Source organism: Salvelinus alpinus, chromosome 7 (genome assembly GCF_045679555.1).
Source record: "Salvelinus alpinus chromosome 7, SLU_Salpinus.1, whole genome shotgun sequence".
Taxonomy (NCBI): Eukaryota; Metazoa; Chordata; class Actinopteri; order Salmoniformes; family Salmonidae; genus Salvelinus; species Salvelinus alpinus.
This window is the reverse complement of record NC_092092.1, coordinates 58884008-58905564: the sequence shown is the minus strand read 5'-3', so window position 1 is coordinate 58905564 and position 21557 is coordinate 58884008. Positions and strand designations below refer to the sequence as shown.

General features: G+C 43.4%; 4 protein-coding genes across 6 annotated transcripts in view; 2 read left to right on the top strand and 2 right to left on the bottom strand.

Moving 5' to 3' along the window:
• LOC139581352 (FERM and PDZ domain-containing protein 1-like) overlaps positions 1–1107 on the bottom strand; it is a 35461-nt gene extending 34354 nt beyond the window's left edge. The window contains exon 1 of the mRNA XM_071411007.1: positions 860–1107. The gene's annotated coding sequence lies outside the window, so the exon portion shown is untranslated. The remainder of the gene's footprint in view (positions 1–859) is intronic.
• A 436-nt stretch (positions 1108–1543) lies between these two features.
• On the top strand, positions 1544–2496 carry LOC139581351 (mitochondrial import receptor subunit TOM5 homolog). The gene is made up of 2 exons (XM_071411005.1): positions 1544–1808; positions 2135–2496. Exons 1-2 carry the CDS (start codon positions 1688–1690, stop codon positions 2167–2169), a joined length of 156 nt encoding a protein of 51 aa, XP_071267106.1. The 5' UTR covers positions 1544–1687; the 3' UTR covers positions 2170–2496.
• Positions 2497–4055: 1559 nt separating this feature from the next.
• Positions 4056–8336, top strand: LOC139581346 (zinc finger and BTB domain-containing protein 5-like). 2 transcript variants are annotated; one of them, XM_071410999.1, is made up of 2 exons: positions 4056–4304; positions 5852–8336. In XM_071410999.1, the coding sequence occupies exon 2, from the start codon at positions 5858–5860 to the stop codon at positions 7976–7978; it is 2121 nt and encodes a 706-aa protein (XP_071267100.1). In that variant the 5' UTR covers positions 4056–4304; positions 5852–5857; the 3' UTR covers positions 7979–8336. The 2 variants fall into 2 exon arrangements, with proteins under 2 accessions (XP_071267100.1, XP_071267099.1); XM_071410998.1 differs by lacking the exon at positions 4056–4304 and adding an exon at positions 5257–5407.
• Positions 8337–8646: 310 nt separating this feature from the next.
• LOC139581349 (glyoxylate reductase/hydroxypyruvate reductase-like) lies at positions 8647–20916 on the bottom strand. Of its 2 annotated transcripts, XM_071411003.1 has the most exons (9): positions 20691–20916; positions 20055–20185; positions 15140–15212; positions 11586–11702; positions 11274–11362; positions 11026–11127; positions 10776–10911; positions 10527–10657; positions 8647–9522 (listed from the first exon to the last, which is right to left on the bottom strand). In XM_071411003.1, the coding sequence occupies exons 1-9, from the start codon at positions 20753–20755 to the stop codon at positions 9401–9403; spliced, it is 966 nt and encodes a 321-aa protein (XP_071267104.1). In that variant the 5' UTR covers positions 20756–20916; the 3' UTR covers positions 8647–9400. The 2 variants fall into 2 exon arrangements, with proteins under 2 accessions (XP_071267104.1, XP_071267105.1); XM_071411004.1 differs by lacking the exon at positions 11586–11702.
• Between the last annotated feature and the right edge of the window lie 641 nt (positions 20917–21557).

Sequence of the window (21557 nt, the reverse complement as noted above, 5' to 3'; positions counted from 1 at the left end):
TGAACGTCGCATTTTCACAAACCTATGGAGACGCGCATGAGGAATAAGGCTGTTTCTGTGTCTCTTCACAACTCGTCGACGCCCATTGATAACAACAAGACATTGACCATTTACTATAAAGGCGTTTTACACCACCACTAGAGACACCTGTCATCAGCGCTGGATCTACTACTCTCATTCAATTTATACTATCGCCATTTGCATTAAGTGACAGAAATGTCATGTTGCACAGAATTCCATTGGCTGCGTATTAGCCATGCAAAATGCATGTGTTGAGTATCCTAGATGGATGAGGATAGGTATGAACGAATGACAAAATAACTACGACCATAGCCACAAATGCATGGGGTAACTGCTCAGCATGAAATAAAACGAAACACAGAATAGAATAACAACAGCCCGTCGCGCCATAGTTGTCCCCCTAATTCATATTCAATTTTCTCTACGTCGATATAAAATATTTAAATGTGTTATAACTCAGATATATCTGTGTATTATGCTGTTTTCATATTTCATAGTTCACCCTCCAGGATCAACACTAACCCGAGATATAATCGGTGACAGCAGTCCTGCCAGATTAGCCCGTAAACAAAGAAAAAAAAGGTCAGTCTTTTTTACGATAGTCCTAATCCGATTAAGATCTCTCTACTCATCTCCGAAACAGGGGCACGTGGACCCGCATGAGGTCCAAATCCTGCAGATAGAATCGATATTTTGTTTCTATGTGAAAAATATCACACCAGATTCTTGCAATCAATGCAAGGTACACGCAGAAACATATACCCACCGGCTCCTCCAGCATCCGTCCAGACAGTTTGACAATAAAGAGGAGAATAAAATCACGAAAAAACTAACTCACCTCGTGTTCTAAAGAAAAAGACGGACCGGGGTTGTGGATCGGGAGGGTCAAATTAAGTGATTGAAGAGAGAGAGCAGACATAATAGTTTGTCAGAATCGGTAGAATCCGTGTCCGGACGGTGTGGCGCGTGGGGGTTTAGGCTGGATGCTGTCATCGTATTGGGATTGCTCTCGACCGCTTAATCCCCGGCCCTGAGCTCAGAAATAACCCATCCCCTCCCTTCGTCTTCTCCTCCCTTTATTTTCTCAGCCTCTCCTTCACATTCATCATTGTTCGCTCCCTCTCCGTCTGTTTTGAAGACCCCCCTCACAACGCAAGTTTGATTGAAGGCGAGGGAGATCATGATTAACATTAAAACATTCAATAGATATGATATTACTGTATTAATATAAGTGGGGGGGGGGGGGGGATCGTAAACAAATTAGAATTACAGTATATTGTAGCCTAATAAGCAATCATATAAAACAAACATAAAATATAATATTTACATTTTATTGACATTGTTATTCGTCTCTAAATATATATTTTAAATAGACTTATACTTAGATAAATTGGAAAGTCTTGAGTTAGTAGAAATTCCTCATAAATAAATTTGTATAGTTTTGCCCTTCGCCTATCGTAGAGTTTGTACCTCTACGGCCATTTCATTTACAGTAATCCTTCAAGCGTAATTTCCGGTTTAAACAGTCACATTTCCGCCATCAAGCACGCCTGTACTGAGAATCAAACCAAAGAGCAAGCGTAACACCAATTTGCAGGGAAATCGCAGCCATAAAATCACAACCAGCGCAGGGGTTGGGTGTAAAACCTTCACAGACCACGCCGGGATGTTCAAACTCGAGGGGTTAGGGCCGAAAATGGACCCAGAGGAGATGAAGAAAAAGATGCGACAGGACGTCATCTCGTCCGTGCGCAATTTCCTAATCTATATTGTCCTTCTCAGAGCCAGTAAGTATCGGCCTTCACATTCCTCTCGGTTTGCACATTTTCTCACAATATATTGTGTAATGCATGTGTCACTCAACTGGTCAGTGCTCAGACCAGAGAATGTACACAGAATCAATGACATCACCAGACATGACCTTCCACAGATCATCCAACAGGTAGTGACCCCCAAAAATGTTTCCCCTCTTTTGAAAGGGAGCCAACTATGCATGAAAATTAATGGCCATTAATATAGATAGCATCCCCGGGGTCTTCAATAGCACTTTTGACTGCAAACAATGTCTCAATCAAAAGTTAACATTTATGTATAATTTACTCTGCCTCCACAGCTCCATACATTTTGAAGAAGTTGGACAGCATTTGAGACCATCTACCTCTCCAGTATTCCCACACTCCATTTACTGCATCAAGCACAATGGACATAACGATGACAGGGGAACAAAGCTAAACACCATCATATGGATCCTATATGGAATACTTATTTATAGGCTTCAATGAAGACAGTGCGTTGTGTCCCACATAGCACTTGAACACTAAGTAGTTGTCAGTTGTAGTTTTCAAGATGTCCTCTGTTTTTGTTTACGGTTAGTGCTCAGTAACAGAAAAACATCTGATTGCATTTTGGTTTTGAGTGATACTGTACCTCCATTTGCAATGGTCCCTAACAATAAATGAGAGTGTTGTAATTGAACGTTTTGAATTTTGTTGCTCATGTGAATCACCTGCAATAAAGGGAAGTCATGTTTAAATATTGATTGGATGTTCATATCATCAGGTATACCTAAATGTCTCCTGAAAAAGCAATGTCCAAACTGGCAAAAAAAACTTTAACAACTATAATTTATGGGTTTTGATTTGAAGATATTCAGTGGATCATAAGGTATACACTATTCTGCAAAAGGGTGGTAGAGGATATTATGTCAAATTTGCTACACACAGATCCTTACTTGCCCCCTGGACTCCACATCATAGAGATACACAGTATATATACTGAACACAAATATAAACGCAACATGTAAAGAAGTGTTGGTCCCATTTTCCATGAGCTGAAATAAAAGATCTCAGATATTTTCCATACACACAAAAATATTATTTCTCACATTTTGTGCGCAAATTTGTTTACATCCCTGTAGGGGGAGCATTTCTCCTTTGCCAAGACAATCCATCCATCTGAAAGGTGTGGCATATCAAGAAGCTGATTAAACAGCATGATCATTACACAGGTGCACCTTGAGCTGGGGACAATAAAAGGCCACACTAAAATGTGCAGTTTTGTCACACAACACAATGCCACAGATGTCTCAAGTTTTGAGGGAGTGTGCAATTGTCATGCTGACTGCAGGAATGTCCAACCGAGCTGTTGCCAGAGAATTGAATGTTAATTTCTCTACCATAAGCCACCTCCAATATCCTTTTATTGAATTTGGCAGTACATCCAACCGGCCTCACAACCGCAGACCACGTGTAACCACGCCAGCCCAGGACCTCCACATCCAGCTTCTTCACTTGCGGGATCGTCTGAGGAGGGAGAGGGAGGGAGTGCTGAGGAGTATTTCTGTCTGTAATAAAGCCCTTCTGATTGGCTGGGCCTGGCTCCCAAGTGGGTGGGCATGGCTGTACCCATGCCCAGTCATGTGAAATGCATAGATTAGGGACTAATTTATTTATTTCAATTGACTGATTTCCTTCTATGAAGTGTATCTTAGTAAAATCTTTGAAATTGTTGCATGTTTATATTTTTGTTCAGTATAGTGCGGAAGTAAAGCAGTCGTGCATTACCTGAATATCCACAATGGGGGCGCTCTTGTCCTGTTTTTGAGGAGTACATCAGCATTCTGATCATAAAGTTGACGATTTCAAATGCTTTTTTTCTTTATTCAGATAATGTTGCATAATATTGTCTGATATATTAATAATAGTTGACGGATGGGATGCATATACGAATGAAGAGTGTGGTTAGGGTTAAAGTTAGTGTTATGTTTTAAGGGTAACTCTCAACCTCAATTTCAGCCTTTGCCCAATTTCTTAAAAAAATAAATGCATTCAAATGAGAAATTGTGGGTTACTCATAAATATTCATTTTGGGGGTGGGTAAACGTAGTTGTACCTGATCCCAACACTTTCTCACTAAAGTTTACCATAAATCCACCGCCACGCTCTGATAATAAAATGATGTTCATAATGAGCAAATACGGCTCTGGACAGTTAGTTAGGTTAGTTTACAGTGGTAAGGTGCCGAGTTCCTGACATCTATTGCCACTTGCGGGGTGCAAATTCGAATCGCCCACGGGTTGCAAAACAAATCTCAGATTTAATGCACTATTGTGATTGGAAGAAAAGTGCAATCATCACCTTGAAAATAAAGATTAGGTGCTCAATTCGGTCCGCATTGCCGTGTTTACGCAGTAGCTCTTTTTCCAATGGTCAAATGAACTCACAGATTGGTCTTGAGTTCTGTATAAAAACCTACAACTACTACCAGGGCGACTCCTCTCACAGGTATGCTTTCACTTTTCACAATTAGAAGTGTGTAGGCACAGAATGAATATTGTAAATAAAGGAGAGAAAATAATAATATGTATCCCATGTGGGATTAGAATTCACAACCATTGGACTATCAGCCAACTGTTTTAGAGGACTGCGCCACCAATCAGTCATAACCGGTGGAAAAAATACGAGTTCAAATCACCATTATTGTCATCTATTGTTGCGATGGATGTAGCTACGAATGCATAATCCCCATAGCCAACATGTTTTTTTCTTCGTAAAAACATGGAGGTGTATGAAACAGTAAGAAAAAACGTTGAATTTGGTCATATGAGGAAATGTGCCTTAACTGCCTTTAATATGTAATGTCAGTAGTCTAGTCAAGGAAGCATCATGCAAAATACAGTATATTAGCACGTTCCTTTACCAAGACCATGGCCAAGTAAGGCGCACTGTCACCTGCTTTCAGTGGTTGACTTGGACTGAAATAGGTGCTGGTACTCATTTTGGTTGCGGTACTGTTTACATTTAGGTGCAGTAGAAAAAGGCACAGCAGTAGAACATGTACGGTGCTGGTACTCAGCTCTGGTGAGCTCCTGGCAAAGTCAAGCACTGCCTGCTTTTATAGTAAACCTTAATGTGGTACCATGCAGCTCACAGATACCCTGCAGATATAGAAGGGTATGTATTTCATACCGAATCCCTCCCTTGAGATGACGTAGAGGCACCTGTACGTCACGATTTCAATGGTAGAGTTGAACCACTAGGGGCAAAAACAGCTAGATTTACCTCTAAAAGACCAAAATATATCACTTTTGCAACGAACTGTCAAAATGAAGACCATAATTGACGTGTTTCACTATAACTAAGCCTTAAACATCTGTTTTTTGATTATAAAAAAAAAAATCTTCATGAAAGTTAGTCTTTAAAGTCACATTTTAAGAAGATACATTTTGAGATGGGCGGGGTTTATGACTTTGTGGCTGTGGTAACTAGTGACGACCGATGAGACCCCGCGTTCTTCCGTGTTTTTGTTAAGATTAGATGTTTGGGCCCGCCTCCTCCCAGTTTACTGTGACCCCATACATCTTTTGCAGGCTAAAGACTATTTTCAGGTAAAGTAAGCCAAATATTGTAGTTTTTTTTGCGTTGATCGCTTTGTTACAATTTGAGAAGCTCGCTAGTTAGTGTATGTAGCTAACTGGGCCATTTTCATTCATTCAGCGAAAGATACAAACGTAAAAGGAGGGCGGTACTGAACGAACGTGAGCCAGCTCTTCTGGTCTATATTTCAGGCACGAGCATGGGGACAGTGCAAGATGATATGCCGGTTTTCATACAATTAGTAACTAATATTTGCAAGGACAAATGTGATCTACAGTGTAAGACCTTTATACCAGTCAAATTAGTCCATAGACATTACATTTGCATTATAGTTGTTTGTTACTAGCATTGAGTCTATTGTATGGAAACTGGCCTGGGTGTAGTGCATTGAATGATCAGAATCTTTTTTGTCAGCTTGATCACTCAGTTTGACTATTCCTCATGTTCATCCTCAGGCAAAGATGGACTTCCCAGGTCACTTTGAGAACATCTTCCAGCAGCTGAACCACCAGCGTGTCAGTGGTCAGCTCTGTGACTGTGTGATCGTAGTGGGGGGCCAACACTTCAGAGCACACCGCTCTGTCCTGGCAGCCTGCAGTACACACTTCAGGGCCCTTCTGAATGCAGTGGAGGGGGATGGTGGAGGAGCCAGTGTGATGGAGCTGGATCTAGAGGTAGTGACTCCTGAGGCTTTCTCTGCCCTGCTGGACATGATCTACACCTCCACTCTCACTCTGGGGGCCTCCAACGTAATGGATGTGCTCCTGGCTGCCTCCCACCTGCACCTCAACACTGTGGTCAAGGCCTGCAAGCACCACCTCACCTCCCGCAGCTTCCCCACATCGCCCCCGCGTGGTTGGAGTTCGCCAGTGCAGCAGCAGCGGTTCAGCCATGCAGTGGACCAGCAGCACCTGAGGCAGTCTCCATGCCAGGCAGCAGCCATGGCCGGGGTCAACTCCAGGCAGCAGAGATCTGTCCTACTCCAGCAGCTGGGGCTCAGCCTGGTCACATCGGCCCTGGAAGGTAGCCTCGACGTTGGCGAGACTGAGTTGGATGCTAGCCAGGCTGGAGGCAGGGACGGAGGGGATGGAGCAGATGGAAGCATGGAGCAACTGGCAGCTTTCTCAGGTCGGCGTCACCACAAACGCAAGAGCTCTTCTCCCCAAATGTTTCAGGAGGAGAGGCTGAACAGCAAGCAGAGTGGGTGCAGGCTGTCTGAGGGGAATCACGGGGAGGGCTACCCAAGGGTGTCCAGGAGTAATGGGGGTGAGGAGCTTCCCTCCCCTGACTCCCTGAAGACAGATGAGTGCCTCTGCCTGGAGAGGGAAAGTGCAGAGAAGCAGGAGGAGAAGTATGAAGGGACTTTACAAGAAGAGGTACAGCTGCCTAGCCAATCAGATAGTAATGTGGGAGGGACACGGGATAATGGGGGAGAGGATCACACAGAGGGTTCTCAGGTGGATGGAGGGATCATGTTTAAAGTGAAAGTGGGAGAAGAGGGAGAAGAGGAGGATCATAAGATGGATGTAGTTGTGAAGAGTGAGCAGGTGAACTCTTATCCAGACACACCAGGTGTGTCCAATTATCCTCCATTCCCATCCGAGGACACTGGTGATCATCAGGATGAGCCAGCAAATGATGAGAAAGACATACTCAGCCCGAAGGGAAATGACCCAAGCTCATCCAACCCCCAATCTAGCTCCAATCCTCAGACAGACACACACCCACTCCAAGACAACACGAATGGAGATGGGTTGTCTGATAATGAGGGCCTAGACAGCAACCAAGACCTGGGCCTTTCATGCATTCTCAACCCCAGGAGTCAGCTTGAGGCATTAGGAGAGGACAGTCTCCTTAACACCACCATCAGTGAGGCTCAGGCAGAAAGCAATGAGGCTGTTAGGTCACTTCAAAACTCAGAGGCAACAAACGCCTCCTCTTCCTCCTTTATGTTCCCAGTAACCTCGGTCCCCTTCCAGCAGCTCCTCAGTAGCGAGGGGCACAGTTTCAGTGATGGATTCATCCTCCAGTCCACCCAGACTCAGGATGTTCTGGGGGGCTTCTTGAGGGGTGTCAGGCCAGATGTAGGCACCTTGGGCAGCCTCAGTTTGAGCACATCCCTCTCCCGATCATCCAGGGCTGAGATGACCGGAGTTGGGGGTAGCTTAGGCCTGCCAGCTTACCGTCGCATCGCCCCAAAAGTGAACCCCAACTCTGAGGGCCAGATAGATGGACAACCCCAGGATCCTTCCTCCTCCTCCGGTCCAGCAGGGGGGGATACTGCTCCTCGCCCTGCCCTCACCAGAGCATCAGAGGACGTCCGTTCAAAGTGTAAGAAGGCCATGACGGAGCACAACGTCCTGGTAGTGGAGGGGGCAAGGAAATACGCCTGCCGGATCTGCTGTAAGACCTTCCTAAACCTGACTGACTGTAAGAAACACATCAGAGTCCACACAGGAGAAAAACCATACGCCTGCCTCAAGTGTGGCAAACGCTTCAGTCAGTCGTCCCATTTGTACAAACACTCTAAGACCACCTGTCTACGCTGGCAGAGCAGCCACCTGCCTGCCACGCTGCTCTGAGAGGCAGGGAAATCAGGTGGAAACACTGTGAAAAATAGCCGGTGCTACTAGTCAGAAAGCTCATTGACAATTTCCATTTCAAAATGTTCTGCCATATCAGGGTTATGCTTGTCTGGTCATTGTTATAAATCTTGTTTAAGTAGACACTTTAATATTGATGTGAAAACAAATGTTGACTGTGTTGATGATTTTAGAAAGCACGTACAGAATGTACTGTAGTTTGTCTAGAAGATTACTACATGAAATGTGATGGTATCATCATAGAACAGAGAGAATGGAACTCTTTAAAATAATCTTTACACTACTCAGTAGGATCACTATTGAAGAGTGGTACAAATTAAACTACATTGGAACCAAACTGATCCCTGACCATCTTTTAAATGATCTATTCTAAATTTGTTCATTTACGCATGGATCTAGAATTCTTCTTATGGGGGAAATATGTTCACACATTTCTACATACTGTACAACATTTCTACTTTATTCAACAAAGCCAGAATGACAGACCATGTTAGAGGGAGGGATCAGCTGGTTTGAAACAATGATTACAGACGAGGCGTTTTACCATAGATTAATTAGAGATGGTGTTTCTTAGAATTATGCACAAATAGACAATGGAGATGCATATCTCAACAAACACAAAACTGTCATGAGAACAAGAGAAAACATTACCATTACAACTACTATTTTATTCAAGTATTTTGTACAATTAGACAAAGTGTTTCATAAGAACAAGAAGGCCACTAATGAATTGTGTGCAGAGACATTGTAGTGCTTTTCTACGTCTTTAAAAGGAAGTCATGGCTGACCCTTAGGAGTACTGTTAGTGTACTAAGGCATGTTCTCAAAACACTAATACTATACACTTCCTCTTTCAAGTAACATTTTATAAGTTAGTTCTTTCTTATAAAACAGTAAGAGCAAGAGGCAGAAGTTTACCTTCATGTTAGGAGAGCATGTTAAAGGAAACATTCACCCATTTTAAATGTTATACAGTTTTTGTGCATCTATTTGCCATTCAAGCAGGCATAAATACAGCCGAAAGGACGAATTTTACATCATATACAAAATTCATCATACCGGCTGTTTTTCTATGACGCAGAAGACGTCATACCGGCTGTATTTCTTGCGATGCAAAACATGGCATACTGGCTGTATTTCTGCATGTTTGAACGGCGAATAGCTCAGGTACACATGAAAATCCCCGGGAATCGATAGAACATCGCTCAGAGACGCACAAAAATGATAAAACATTCAAAATGGGCGAAACTTTTCTTTAATAGAACTGCAATAATCTCAACACAGATTCCTTCCTGGTTACTTAAGGCTTTTACCTTCCCTGGTAAAGACTACTGATTGGTTGATTAAAAAAATCATTCTAACAGGAGGACCCAGGCAGAATTGAGTAGTTGTAGAGCAGCACTAGAATTTGAGTTCGCTGGGCATGTCTGTGCCCTGTAGGCCTGCTAGCAGGTTGTTTGCGGACAGCTCTGCCATGATGCCACGTGTGGAGTAGGTAGCACTGCCAATGTGGGGCAAGACCACTGCAGGTGGACAGAGGAGAGAAAAGTATTAGCAGCGATGTGATCGGATTGCACAATATACACTGAACAAAAATCTAAACACAACATGTAAAGTGTTGGTCCCATGTTTCATGAGCTGAAATAAAAATGTCACAGAAATGTTCCATACGCACAAAAAGCTTATTTCTCTTGTTTATATGCCTGTTAGTGAGCATTTCTCCTTTTGCAAGATAATCCATCCACCTGAAAGGTGTGGCATATCAAGAAGCTGATTAAACAGCACGCTCATTACACAGGTGCACCTTGTGCTGGGGACAATAAAAGGGCACTCTAAAATGTGCAGTTGTGTCACACAACACACTGCCACAGATGTCGCAAGTTTTGAGGGAGTGTGCAATTGGCATGCTGACTGCAGGAATGTCCAACCGAGCTGTTGCCAGATAATTGAATGTTCATTTTTTGCCTCCAACGTTGTTTTAGAGAATTTGGCAGTACGTCCAACCGGCCTCTCAACCGCAGACCACGTGCATAGCGTCATGTGGGCGAGCGGTTTGCTGATGTCAACGTTGTGAACAGAGTGCCCCGTGGTGGCGGTGGGGTTATGGTATGGGGAGGTATAAGCTACGGACAACGAACACAATTGCATTTTATCGATGGCAATTTGAATGCACAGAAATACCATGACTAGATCCTGAGGCCCATTTTTTTAAGGTATCTGTGACCAACAGATGCATATCTGTATTCCCAGTCATGTGAAATCCATAGATTAGGGCCTAATGAATTTAATGAGTTCATTATATAAAACTAACTCAGTAAAATATTTGAAATTGTTACATGTTGCGTTTATATCTTGTTCAGTATAAATCATCTCTGGGGAAAAGCAACTGGTTCATTTTAATGAGCAGGCGTAAAAAAAAAATTGTATTCTTGATTCCCCTGGAAAGACCACAACAATGATTAGAGATGAATCATAGACAATAAAACAGAGTAAACTGGCTTCCATCCCTGTGTCTCCATATACTCACCACAGTTTTTGAGGGTGAGGAGGGGGTGGTCGGTGGGGAGTGGTTCTGGGGTTGTGACGTCCAGCCCAGCACAAGCTATCTGACCACTGGACAGAGCCTGGTACAGATCCTCCTGATTCACCACTGCACCCCTAACACACACACACACCTCTATTTTTACAACTTTGAATGATTGTGTGTAACAGTGCTTATTTCCAAAAGCAGTCAGTGTGGTTTGTTTTGCACTGCTCTACGTGTTTAATGGAGTACCTGCTGGTGTTGATGAAGACAGCGGTGTTCTTCATCTTGCTGAAGAAGTCCTTGTTACACAGGCCCTGGGTCTCTGGTGTGAGGGCGCAGGACACCACGACAAAATCACTCTCAGACACCAGCGTGTCCAAGGGCACTGCAACAGAGGGGAGGAGAGAGGGTGAAGAAACAGCCAAGTAAACACCTCATCTGATTCTCACCCTCTCTCTTATACTTTCCTGTTTTCCCTAGCCCCTCTAACCCCACTCACCGTATTCTCCTTCCACCTCAGCAGCATAGGATTTGGCAGTTCTTCCAGAGTACAGGAGCCTCTTCACTCCAAACGGTTTCAGCCTCCTGGCAATGGCCATACCTGAGCGAAAACAGCATTGACTCCAGACAATCAATCAGTTAGTAAGACATTTTGTCCAGCCCTTTCAGCTACAGTATGGATTGTATGGACCACAGGCCTAAAGGCAGGAGTCCCAGAATCCAGTATCAATCAATCACTGTCACTACCTATGCGTCCCAGTCCAATGACACCGACAGTGCTGCCTGACAGACCATAACCACACAACCACAGAGGTTTCCAGGTGCTCCAGCCTCCACTGAGAGAGAGAGAGAAAGAGAAAGTGAGAGAAAGCGAGAGACAGCGAGAGAGTTAAAAAGTGGGAAATGAGGACACACATTCTGTTTTGCTCATATTAATTGTAGATAGAAATTTGGTTCAGCAACACATCCCTAAAGTATCAATGTACAACATGTAAGAGTGACCATCTGAAACCGAAGTCTCATGTAGTAAATGTATCTGTGTTTTTATTGGTCACTGACTTCTTGACCTCCACCACGCCCTCTGGTAGCCGCCGAGCTGTAGCCAGGAGCAGGGCAACGGTCAGCTCCGCTGTGGCATCAGTCAGGACGTCTGGAGTGTAGCCCACACGCACCCCTCTGCACAGAACATGGGGGCGAGGGCACAATGAGAGTTTCTGACTTAGATGTGAGGAAGGTATTTGTTCGTACATTCATTGCTTGAATTGGGCCGGAGCGCCGTACCGGCACCTCAAATTTCTCCGGAACTGCTTACCGGCTCCTCTATAAAACAAAGGGGCCTATCAGCGGCCCAGATTCACACACAGTCAAAAAAAGGTTGATCAAAGTGGAGTGAAGGCGGGTGAATGCGGGGACTGCATTGAATAGCAATTGAGAGTGGGCATCCATATCATGATTCCGCTTTGTTCAAGTTTATTTTCCGCTAGTCTGTGAATCCGGTGTATGCGTGGCAGTAGACTGTTCCAGTTTGAGAATGCGCCAGCCTGAATGAGCAGGATGCGATGTTCCAAGTTGTCAAATTGGGTTTCTTAAGGTCATGAACATCCTGGAAAAGTCATTTCATTTTAATATTGTGATTTCCTTTTAAAATATATTATCAAATCACTTAAAAATCAACATATCAGCCATGATCAGAATTAGGCATAGCCTTCAGCGCATCTCTCTGCGTGTGCTGTGCATTATCTGCATGTGCTGTGCATTATCTGCATGTGCTGTGCATTATCTGCATGTGGGCCATTTGCCCGAGGAGAGAGAGAGAGACATTTCAGCAGCAAGTAGCCTATAAAAGAATGATAGACTAACTATATAGCCAATTCAAAACATAACTAGCCATACTAGAAGCTATCTCGCTATGCCTAAGAATTAAAGTCGTTGACTCATTGTTGCCTTTTCACCGGCACTGTTGAGAAATAAATCTGACACCATCATTTGAAAGCTGTGATTCCCCTCTATTAAACAGTAGGCTAGCCATGTAAATCCGACAATGCAAAAAATATTCGAAGAATAGCCTAATTGACAAATAACTTTGATGCTGTGCATAGATCTCCCCTGAAACATGAATATTATAGATAAACATGTCTTAGTGAGCTACCTTGCTTTGAAGTAGCCTACCTTATTCGTTTTATCCCTGATTCATGGAATGAATGAGGGAATAATTGAATAAAAACATAAAAAAGTGTTTGGTTGTAAATGTTGCAATATTTTATATCGAGGGTGGCCAACAGCTACTGGGTGTGAAGGTTTTTGTTCCGAGCCCTGCTCCAAATTGTAGCCTAAACATCAGCTGCTCAACAGGAACTTGATAAGGAGACTGGTGTGTTTCAGGGCTGGATCAAAAACCTGCCCACCCTGTAGCTCTCCAGATGGAGGGTTGACCACGTGCATTTTATACAGTAGCCTAACAGTGCAGTTATTCTACTCTGTACGGGGTTAAGTGCCTTGATGAAGGGCACAACGGCAGGAGATACAGTGGCAAGAAAAAGTATGTGAACCATTTGGAATTACCCGGATTTCTGCATAAATTTTACATAGATGAAGATCAGGTCACAACAATAGACAAACAGTGTGCTTAAACTAAAAACACACAAATTGTATTTTTCTCGTCTATATTGAATGCAATATTTAAACATTCACAGTGTAAGTTGGAAAAAGTATGTGAACCCCTAGGCTAATGACTTCTCCAAAAGCTAATTGGAGTCATGAGTCAGCTAACCTGGAGTACAATCATTGAGACAAGGTTGGAGATGTTGGTTAGAGCTGCCTTGCCCTATAAAAAACACTCACAAAATGTCAGTTTGCTATTCACAAGAAGCACTGCCTGATGTGAACCATGCCTCAAACAAAAGAGATCTCAGAAGACCTAAGATTAAGAATTGTTAACTTGCATAAAGCTGGAAAGGTTTACAAAAGTATCTCTAAAGGCCTTGATGTTCATCAGTCCACGGTAAGACAAATTGTCTATAAATGGAGAAAGTTCAGCACTGTTGCTACTTTCCCTAGGAGTGGCCGTCCTGCAAAGATGACTGCAAGAGCACAGTGCAGAATGCTCAATGAGGTTAAGAAGTATCCTAGAGTGTCAGCTAAAGACTTACAGAAATCTCTGGTAGATGCTAACATCTTTGTTGACGAGTCTACGATACATAAAACACTAAACAAGAATGGTGTTCATGGGAGGACACTACGGAAGAAGACACTGCTGTCCAAAAAAAACATTGCTGCACATCTGAAGTTAGCAAAAGTGCACCTGGATGTTCCACAGCGCTACTGGCAAAATATTCTGTGGACAGATGTAACTACAGTTGAGTTGTTTGGAAGGAACACACAACACTATGCGTGGAAGAAAAAAAGGCACAGCACACCAACATCAAAACCTCATCCCAACTGTAAAGTATGGTGGAGGGAGCATCGTGGTTTGGGGCTGGGCCTGGACAGCTTGCTATCGTCGACAGAAAAACGAATTCCCAAGTTTATCAAGACATTTTGCAGGAGAATGTTAGGCTATCTGTCCGCCAATAGAAGCTCAACAGAAGTTAAGTAATGTAACAGGACAACAACCCATTAGACAGATGTAAATCAACAACAGAATGGCTTGAACAGAAGAAAATAAGCCTTCTGGAGTGGCCCAGTCAGAGTCCTGACCTCAACCTGATTGAGATGCTGTGGCATGACCTCAAGAGAGCAGTTCACACCAGACATCCCAAGAATATTGCTGAACTGAAACAGTTTTGTAAAGAAGAATGGTCCAAAATTCCTCCTGACCGTTGTGCAGGTCTGATCCACAACTACAGAAAACGTTTGTTTGAGGTTATTGCTGCCAAAGGAGGGTCAACCTGTTATTAAATCCAAGGGTTCACATACTTTTTCCAACCTGCACTGTGAATGTTTACACGGTGTGATCAATAAAGAGATGTGTGTGTTATTAGTTTAAGCAGACTGTGTTTGTCTTTTTTTCTGACTTAGATGAAGATCAGATAAAATGTTATAACAAATTTATGCAGAAATCCAGGTAATTCTAAAGGGTTACATACTTTTTCTTCCCATTATAGTAGGCCTACATGGGATCAGAGACCAGAAGCCTTTAATTATGCTGACTTTTTTCATGTAGGCGACAGGGCCACCACCAATTATTGGTCATGGAAATTTGGTTAAAAGTCATGGAGAAGTCATGGAAAAGTAATGAAATTCCATCTGTCAAAATGCGTATGAACCCTTCCACTGGGCACAGCCAGAAGAGGACTGGCCACCCCTCAGAGCCTGGTTCCCTTCCTAGGTTCCTGCCTTTCTCAGGAGTTTTTCCTAGCCACCATGCTTCTACATCTGCATTGCTTGCTGTTTGGTGTTTTAGGGTGGGTTTCTATATAGCACTTAGTGACATCTGCTGATGTAAAAATGGCTTTATAAATACATTTGATTAACAGTGAATAAACAGATCTCTGTAGCATAATATAATTTGAGAATTTCTGTGAACATAGTCTAATGGACTGACTTAGAAAAAGACAGCTCCTGCACCTCTTTCCTCCCAAGTTAAGCACTGCGTACAAGCTAGTTAGTCTTACCGTTTCTTGATCTCATCTATGGCCATGTGGTCAAATCCGACAGACAAGGTACTTATAACCTTCAGGTTTGGACCTGAACACAAATCAATAGCTACGTGTTAGGAGAAGACAAAATGGGAACTACCTTACAACACATTTACTGTATAATACATATCTAACAGCCTCAAATTACAGATTTCTAATTTACTTACTTATGTAGGCATATGTATGCTGCAATTCAGCTTTTAGCTGCAAATGTGTACAATTCAAAATAAACCTTAAATATACAGTACCAGTCAAAAGTTTGGGCACACCTACTGATTCAAGGGTTTTTCTTTATTTTTACTATTTTCTACATTGTAGAATAATAGTGAAGACATCAAAACTATGAAAAAAACACATGGAATTATGTAGTAACCAAAAAAGTGTTAAACAAATCCCAAAATATTTGAGATTCTTCAAAGTAGCCACCCTTTGCCTTGATGACAGCTTTGGACCCTCTTGGTATTCTCTCAACTAGCTTCACCTGGAATGTTTTTCCCACAGTCTTGAAGGAATTCCCACATATGCTGAGCACATGTTGGCTGCTTTTCCTCAACTCCGCGGTCCAACTCATCCCAAACCATCTCAATTGGGTTGAGGTCGGGTGATTGTGGAGGCCAGGTCATCTGATACATTCTCCTTGGTCAAATAGCCCTTACACAGCCTGGAGGAGTTGGGTCATTGTCCTGTTGAAAAACAAATGATAGTCTCATCAGTGTCACCAGCAAAGCACCTCCACACCTCCTCCTCCATGCTTCACGGTGGGAACCACACATGCAGAGATCATCCGTTCACCTACTCTGCGTCTCAAAGACAATGGCGGTTGGAACCAGAAATATCAAATTTGGACTCATCAGACCAAAAGACAGATTTCCACCGGTCTGATGTCCATTGCTCGTGTTTCTTGGCCCAAGCAAGTCTCTTCTTATTATTGGTGTCCTTTAGTGGTGGTTTCTTTGCAGCAATTTGACCATGAAGGTCTGATTCATGCAGTCTCCTCTGTACAGTTGATATGTGTCTGTTACCTGAACGCTGTGAAGCATTTATTTGGGCATTTATCTGAACTTCTCCTCTGCAGCAGAGGTAACTCTGGGTCTTCCTTTCCTGTGACGATTCTCATGAGAGTCAGTTTCATCATAGCGCTTGATGGTTTTTGCGACTGCACTTTCAAAGTTCTTGACATTGTCCGCATTGACTGACCTTCATGTCTTAAAGAAATGATGGACTGTCGTTTGTCTTTGCTTATTTGAGCTGTTCTTGCCATAATATGGACTTGGTCTTTTACCAAATAGGGCTATCTTTTGTTGTCACAACACAACCGATTGGCTCAAATGCATTAAGAAGGAAAATAACACAAATTAACAAGGCACACCTGTTAATTGAAATGCATTCCAGGTGACTACCTCAAATTAAATTGTATTAGTCACATGCGCCGAATACAACCAGTGTAGACCTGACAGTGAAATGATTACTTACGAGTCCCTAACCAACAATGCAGCTAAAAAATATATAAGAATAAAAAATAAAAAAGTAACAAGTAATTAAAGAGCAGCAGTAAAATAACAATAGCGAGACTATATACAGGGGGGTACCGGTAGAGTCAATGTGCGGGAGCACCGGTTAGTTGAGGTAATATGTACATGTAGGTAGAGTTACTAAAGTGACTATGCATAGATGATAACAACAGAGAGTAGCAGCGGTATACAAGTGGGGGAGGGAGGAGGTGCGGCAATGCAAATAGTCTGGTTGGCATTTAATTAGATGTTCAGGAGTCTTATGGCTTGGGGATAGAAGCTGTTTAGAAGCCTCTTGGACCTAGACTTGGCGCTCTGGTACCGCTTGCCGTGCGGTAGCAGAGAGAACAGTCTATGACTATGGTGGATGGAGTCTTTGACAATTTTTAGGGCCTTCCTCTGACACCGCCTGGTATAGACGTCCTGGATGGCAGGAAGCTTGGCCCAAGTGATGTACTGGGACGTTCGCACTACCCTCTGTAGTGCATTGCGGTCGGAAGCCGAGCAGTTGCCATGCCAGGCGGTGACGCAAACAGTCAGGATGCTCTCGATGGTGCAGCTGTAGAAACTTTTGAGGATCTGAGGACCCATGGCACATCTTTTCAGTCTCCTGAAGGGGAATAGGTTTTGTCGTGCCCTCTTCACAACTGTAATGATGTGCTTGGACCATGTTAGTTTGTTGGTGATGTGGACACCATGGAACTTGAAGCTCTCAACCTGCTCCACTGCAGCCCCGTTGATGAGAGTGGGGGCGTGCTCGGTCTTCTTTTTCCTGTAGTCCACAATCATCTCCTTTGTCTTGATCACGTTGAGGGAGAGGTTGTTCTCTTGGCACCACACGGCCAGGCCTCTGACCTCCTCCCTATAGGCTGTCTTGTCGTTGTCGGTGATCAGGCCTAACACTGTTGTGTCATCGACAAACTTAATGATGGTGTTGGAGTCGTGCCTGACCGTGCAGTCATGAGTGAACAAGGAGTACAGGAGGGGACTGAACACGCACCCCTGGGGCCCCTGTGTTGAGGATCAGCGTGGTGAATGTGTTGTTACCTACTCTTACCACCCGGGGGCGGCCCGTCATGAAGTCCAGGATCCAGTTGCAGAGGGAGGTGTTTAGTCCCAGGGTCCTTAGCTTATTGATGAGCTTTGAGGGCACTATGGTGTTGAACACTGAGCTGTAGTCAATGAATAGCATTCTCACATAGGTGTTCCTTTTGTCCAGGTGGGAAAGGGCAGTGTGGAGTGCAATAGAGATTGCATCATTTGTGGATCTGTTGGGGCGGTATGTAAATTGGAGTGGGTCTAGTGTTTCTGGGATAAAAGTGTTGATGTGAGCCATGACCAGCCTTTCAAAGCACTTCATGGCTACAGACGTGAGTGCTACGGGTCAATAGTCATTTAGGCAGGTTACCTTAGTGTTCTTGGGCACATGCATGCTTAAAACATGTTGGTATTACAGACTCGGACAGGAGAGGTTGAACATGTCAGTGAAGACACTTGCCAGTTGGCCAGCGCATGCTCTCAGTACACGTCCTGGTAATCCGTCTGGCCTTGCGGCCTTGTGAACGTTGATCTGTTTAAACGTCTTACTCACATCGGCTGCGGAGAGCGTGATCACACAGTATTCACGGAACAGCTGGTGCTCTCATGCATGTTTCAGTGTTATTTGCCTCGAAGCGAGCTTATGAGTAGTTTAGCTCGTCTGGGAGGCTCGTGTCATTGGGCAGCTCTCGGCTGTGCTCCCCTTTGTAATGGTTTGCAAGCCCTACCACATCCGACGAGCGTCAGAGCCGGTGTAGTACGATTCGATCTTAGTCCTGTATTGACGCTTTGCCTGTTTGATGATTCGTCGGAGGGCATAGCGGGATTTCTTATAAGCTTCCGGGTTAGAGTCCCACTCCTTGAAAGCCACAGCTCTAGCATTTAGCTCAGTGCAGATGTTGCCTGTAATTCATGGCTTCTGGTTGGGGTATGTACGTACGGTCACTGTGGGGATGACGTCATCAATGCACTTATGGATGACGCCAATGACTGATGTGGTGTACTCTTCAATGCCATCGAAGGAATCCCGGAACATATTCCAGTCTGTGCTAGCAAAACAGTCCTGTAGCTTAGCATCTGCTTCATCTGACCACTTTTTTATTGATCTAGTCACTGTTGCTTCCTGCTTTAATTTTTGCTTGTAAGTAGGAATCAGGAGGATAGAATTATGGTCAGATTTGCCAAATGGAGGGCGAGGAAGAGCTGTGTGTGTCGAGTAAAGGTGGTCCAGAGTTTTTTACCCTCTGGTTGCACATTTAACATGCTGATAGAAATTTGGAAAAACAAATTTACGTTTCCCTCCATGAAAGTTCCCGGCTACTAGGAGCGCCACCTCTGGGTGAGCGTTTTCTTGTTTGCTTATGGAGGACTACAACTCATTCAATGCTGTCTTAGTGCCAGCCTCAGCCTGTGGTGGTATGTAAACAGCTACGAAAAATACAGATGAAAACTCTCTAGGTAGATAGTGTGGTCTACAGCTTATCATGAGATACTCAGGCGAGCAATAGTTCGAGACTTCCTTAGATATCATGCACCAGCTGTTATTTACAAAAAAACATAGTCCGCTGTCCCCTTGTCTTACCAGACGCCGCTGTTCTGTCCTTCCGGTACAGCGTATAACCAGCCAGCTGTATGTTGATAGTGTCGTCGTTCAGCCACTACTCCGTGAAGCATAAGATATTACAGTTTTGAATGTCCCGTTGGTAGTTTAATCTTCTGCGTAGGTCATCGATTTTATTCTCCAAAGATTTTACATTTGCTAGCAGAATGGAAGGAAGTGGAGGTTAATTTGATCACCTACGAATTCTCAAACGGCAGCCCGCCCTCTGGCCCATTTTTCTCTGCCTCCTCTTCACGTAAATCACGGGGATCTGGGCCTGTTCCCGAGGAAGCAGTATATAATTCACGTCAGACTCGTTAAGGGGACAAAAGGATTCTGCCAGTCCGTGGTGAGTAATCGCAGTCCTGATGTCCAGAAGTTATTTTCGGTCATAAGAGACGGTAGCAGCAATAAGTAAAAGAATAAGTTACAAATAAAGCTCATGAAGCTGGTTGAGAGAATGCCAAGAGTGTGCAAAGCTGTCATCAAGGCAAAGGGTGGCTACTTTGAAGAATCTCAAATATATTTTGATTTGTTTAACTCTTTTTTGGTTACTACATGATTCCATGTGTTATTTCATAGTTTTGATGTCTTCACTATTATTCTACAATGTAGAAAATAGTAAAAAATAAAGAAAAACCCTTGAATGAGTAGGTGTGCCCAAACTTTTGACTGGTACTGTATTGGAAAATACTGAGAAGTGCTATTTGCGTTAATCTGATCCAGATTATGTCCAGTGTACCTGCTGCGTCCAGAACCTCTGTGTCGATCTTGTCCGACAGGAGGCACAGCAGCCCATGGGCCCCCTCCACGCCCTTCAGAAGCTCCGCCCTCGGAACAGGCTCATCAGAGTCCCACAGTGACACTTTACATCTGTTTCCATGGAAACGGGGAGATGACCAGATTAAAATGAGACCAAGACAATTTACAACATTTACTTCATTGTACAGTACTCTCCACATATTCTGCATTGTCTGTCTGTGTGCTTTTTTTTCAAGGTCTGTTTTCCCCCCATACCTTCCACTACCTTTAATCTTTATTATACCTCATTACCTAAACCAAATGTTACATAGACGTTTGTAAGTGTTATAAAAACGCCTTCAGAGAACCCGCTATAATGTGTGACCTGGAATAAAGGTCATCAACAACTCCAATGAAATTTCACTTTTAGAACACGGTGTAACATTACCCTCCACTTCCTGTGTGTGTGTCCAATGCATTTATACAGCAAGAAGTAGACTAGCACTAAAATTAAGTAACACAATTATAACACTACTGGCATGTCATGCATTATAGATTAAAAGTGCCAGCTCATGAGATACTCATTAGGCTAGCTACCAAGCTGATCATAGCAAACTATAAAGTGAAACCTGCATACACTCCAGCCTGTGACAGAATCTTCATTCCCTCCTGTGGGATGCGTCTTGTTATGAAAACCTTCATGATCTGTGTGCGTCCTCCGATTGACGGAAAAAGTCAGAAGAACTGCTTGAAATAACGACCCGAATCCCCTAACAGATGTAGCTAAATTTGCGGATTGTTTAGTGTTCACGATGACATTTCAACGTGTGCACACGCTGTTGAACCAGGAAGTGTGTTGGGGTCAGACAACATTGTACATGCGTAGTACTGCAATCGATTCCAGACGGAGATGCTTTACTCCATGATTTGTTGTTAATGTTTGTTTTTGTTTTTGCATAATGTCAGGACGATATTCCTTGTTGTTGACCTATCTATCCTTTCACTGCCTTCACGTATTTCTGGACATCCTACGTCAAATGGATGAATAAATAGATAACCACAATAAAATGATCAATATGGAATAAATAAAAGTGAGTTGGAATTTATATTTTTTAATTTGTTTAATTTAAGAAGGCAAGTCAGTTAATAACAAATTCTTAATTACAATGATGGCCTACTGGGGAACAGTGGTTTAAGAGGAGGGCTGGCTTTCACAGGGACGTGATGCGCAATCAGTACAATATGGAGGCGGGAGTTGGATTAAAAGTAGGAGTTGGAAGTCATTGGAGTGAAATACTTTCAATGGCTTAACTGCCTTGTTCAGCGGGGATTCGATCCAGGAACCTTTCGGTTACTGGCCTAACCACTAGGCCGTCCCAAATAAATGTATCAATATAGTTTGCTAAAGGCATACATCAGATATACATCAATTAATATGGTTCTGGAAAGTAGCCTACACTAGAAATAAAAAAACAGAATAACTGGATTGATGCAGATAATTTAC

Coding starts and splice junctions, on each gene's coding strand:
- LOC139581351 (XM_071411005.1), top strand. CDS start 1,688: ATGTTCAAACTCGAGGGGTTAGGGCCGAAAATGGACCCAGAGGAGATG. Junction 1,809..2,134: donor TATTGTCCTTCTCAGAGCCA/GTAAGTATCGGC, acceptor CTGCCTCCACAG/CTCCATACATTTTGAAGAAG.
- LOC139581346 (XM_071410999.1), top strand. CDS start 5,858: ATGGACTTCCCAGGTCACTTTGAGAACATCTTCCAGCAGCTGAACCAC.
- LOC139581349 (XM_071411003.1), bottom strand. CDS start 20,755: ATGAAGGTTTTCATAACAAGACGCATCCCACAGGAGGGAATGAAGATT. Junction 15,213..20,054: donor AGAGGTTCTGGACGCAGCAG/GTACACTGGACA, acceptor ATTTGTGTTCAG/GTCCAAACCTGAAGGTTATA. Junction 10,658..10,775: donor GTCTTCATCAACACCAGCAG/GTACTCCATTAA, acceptor TGTGTGTGTTAG/GGGTGCAGTGGTGAATCAGG.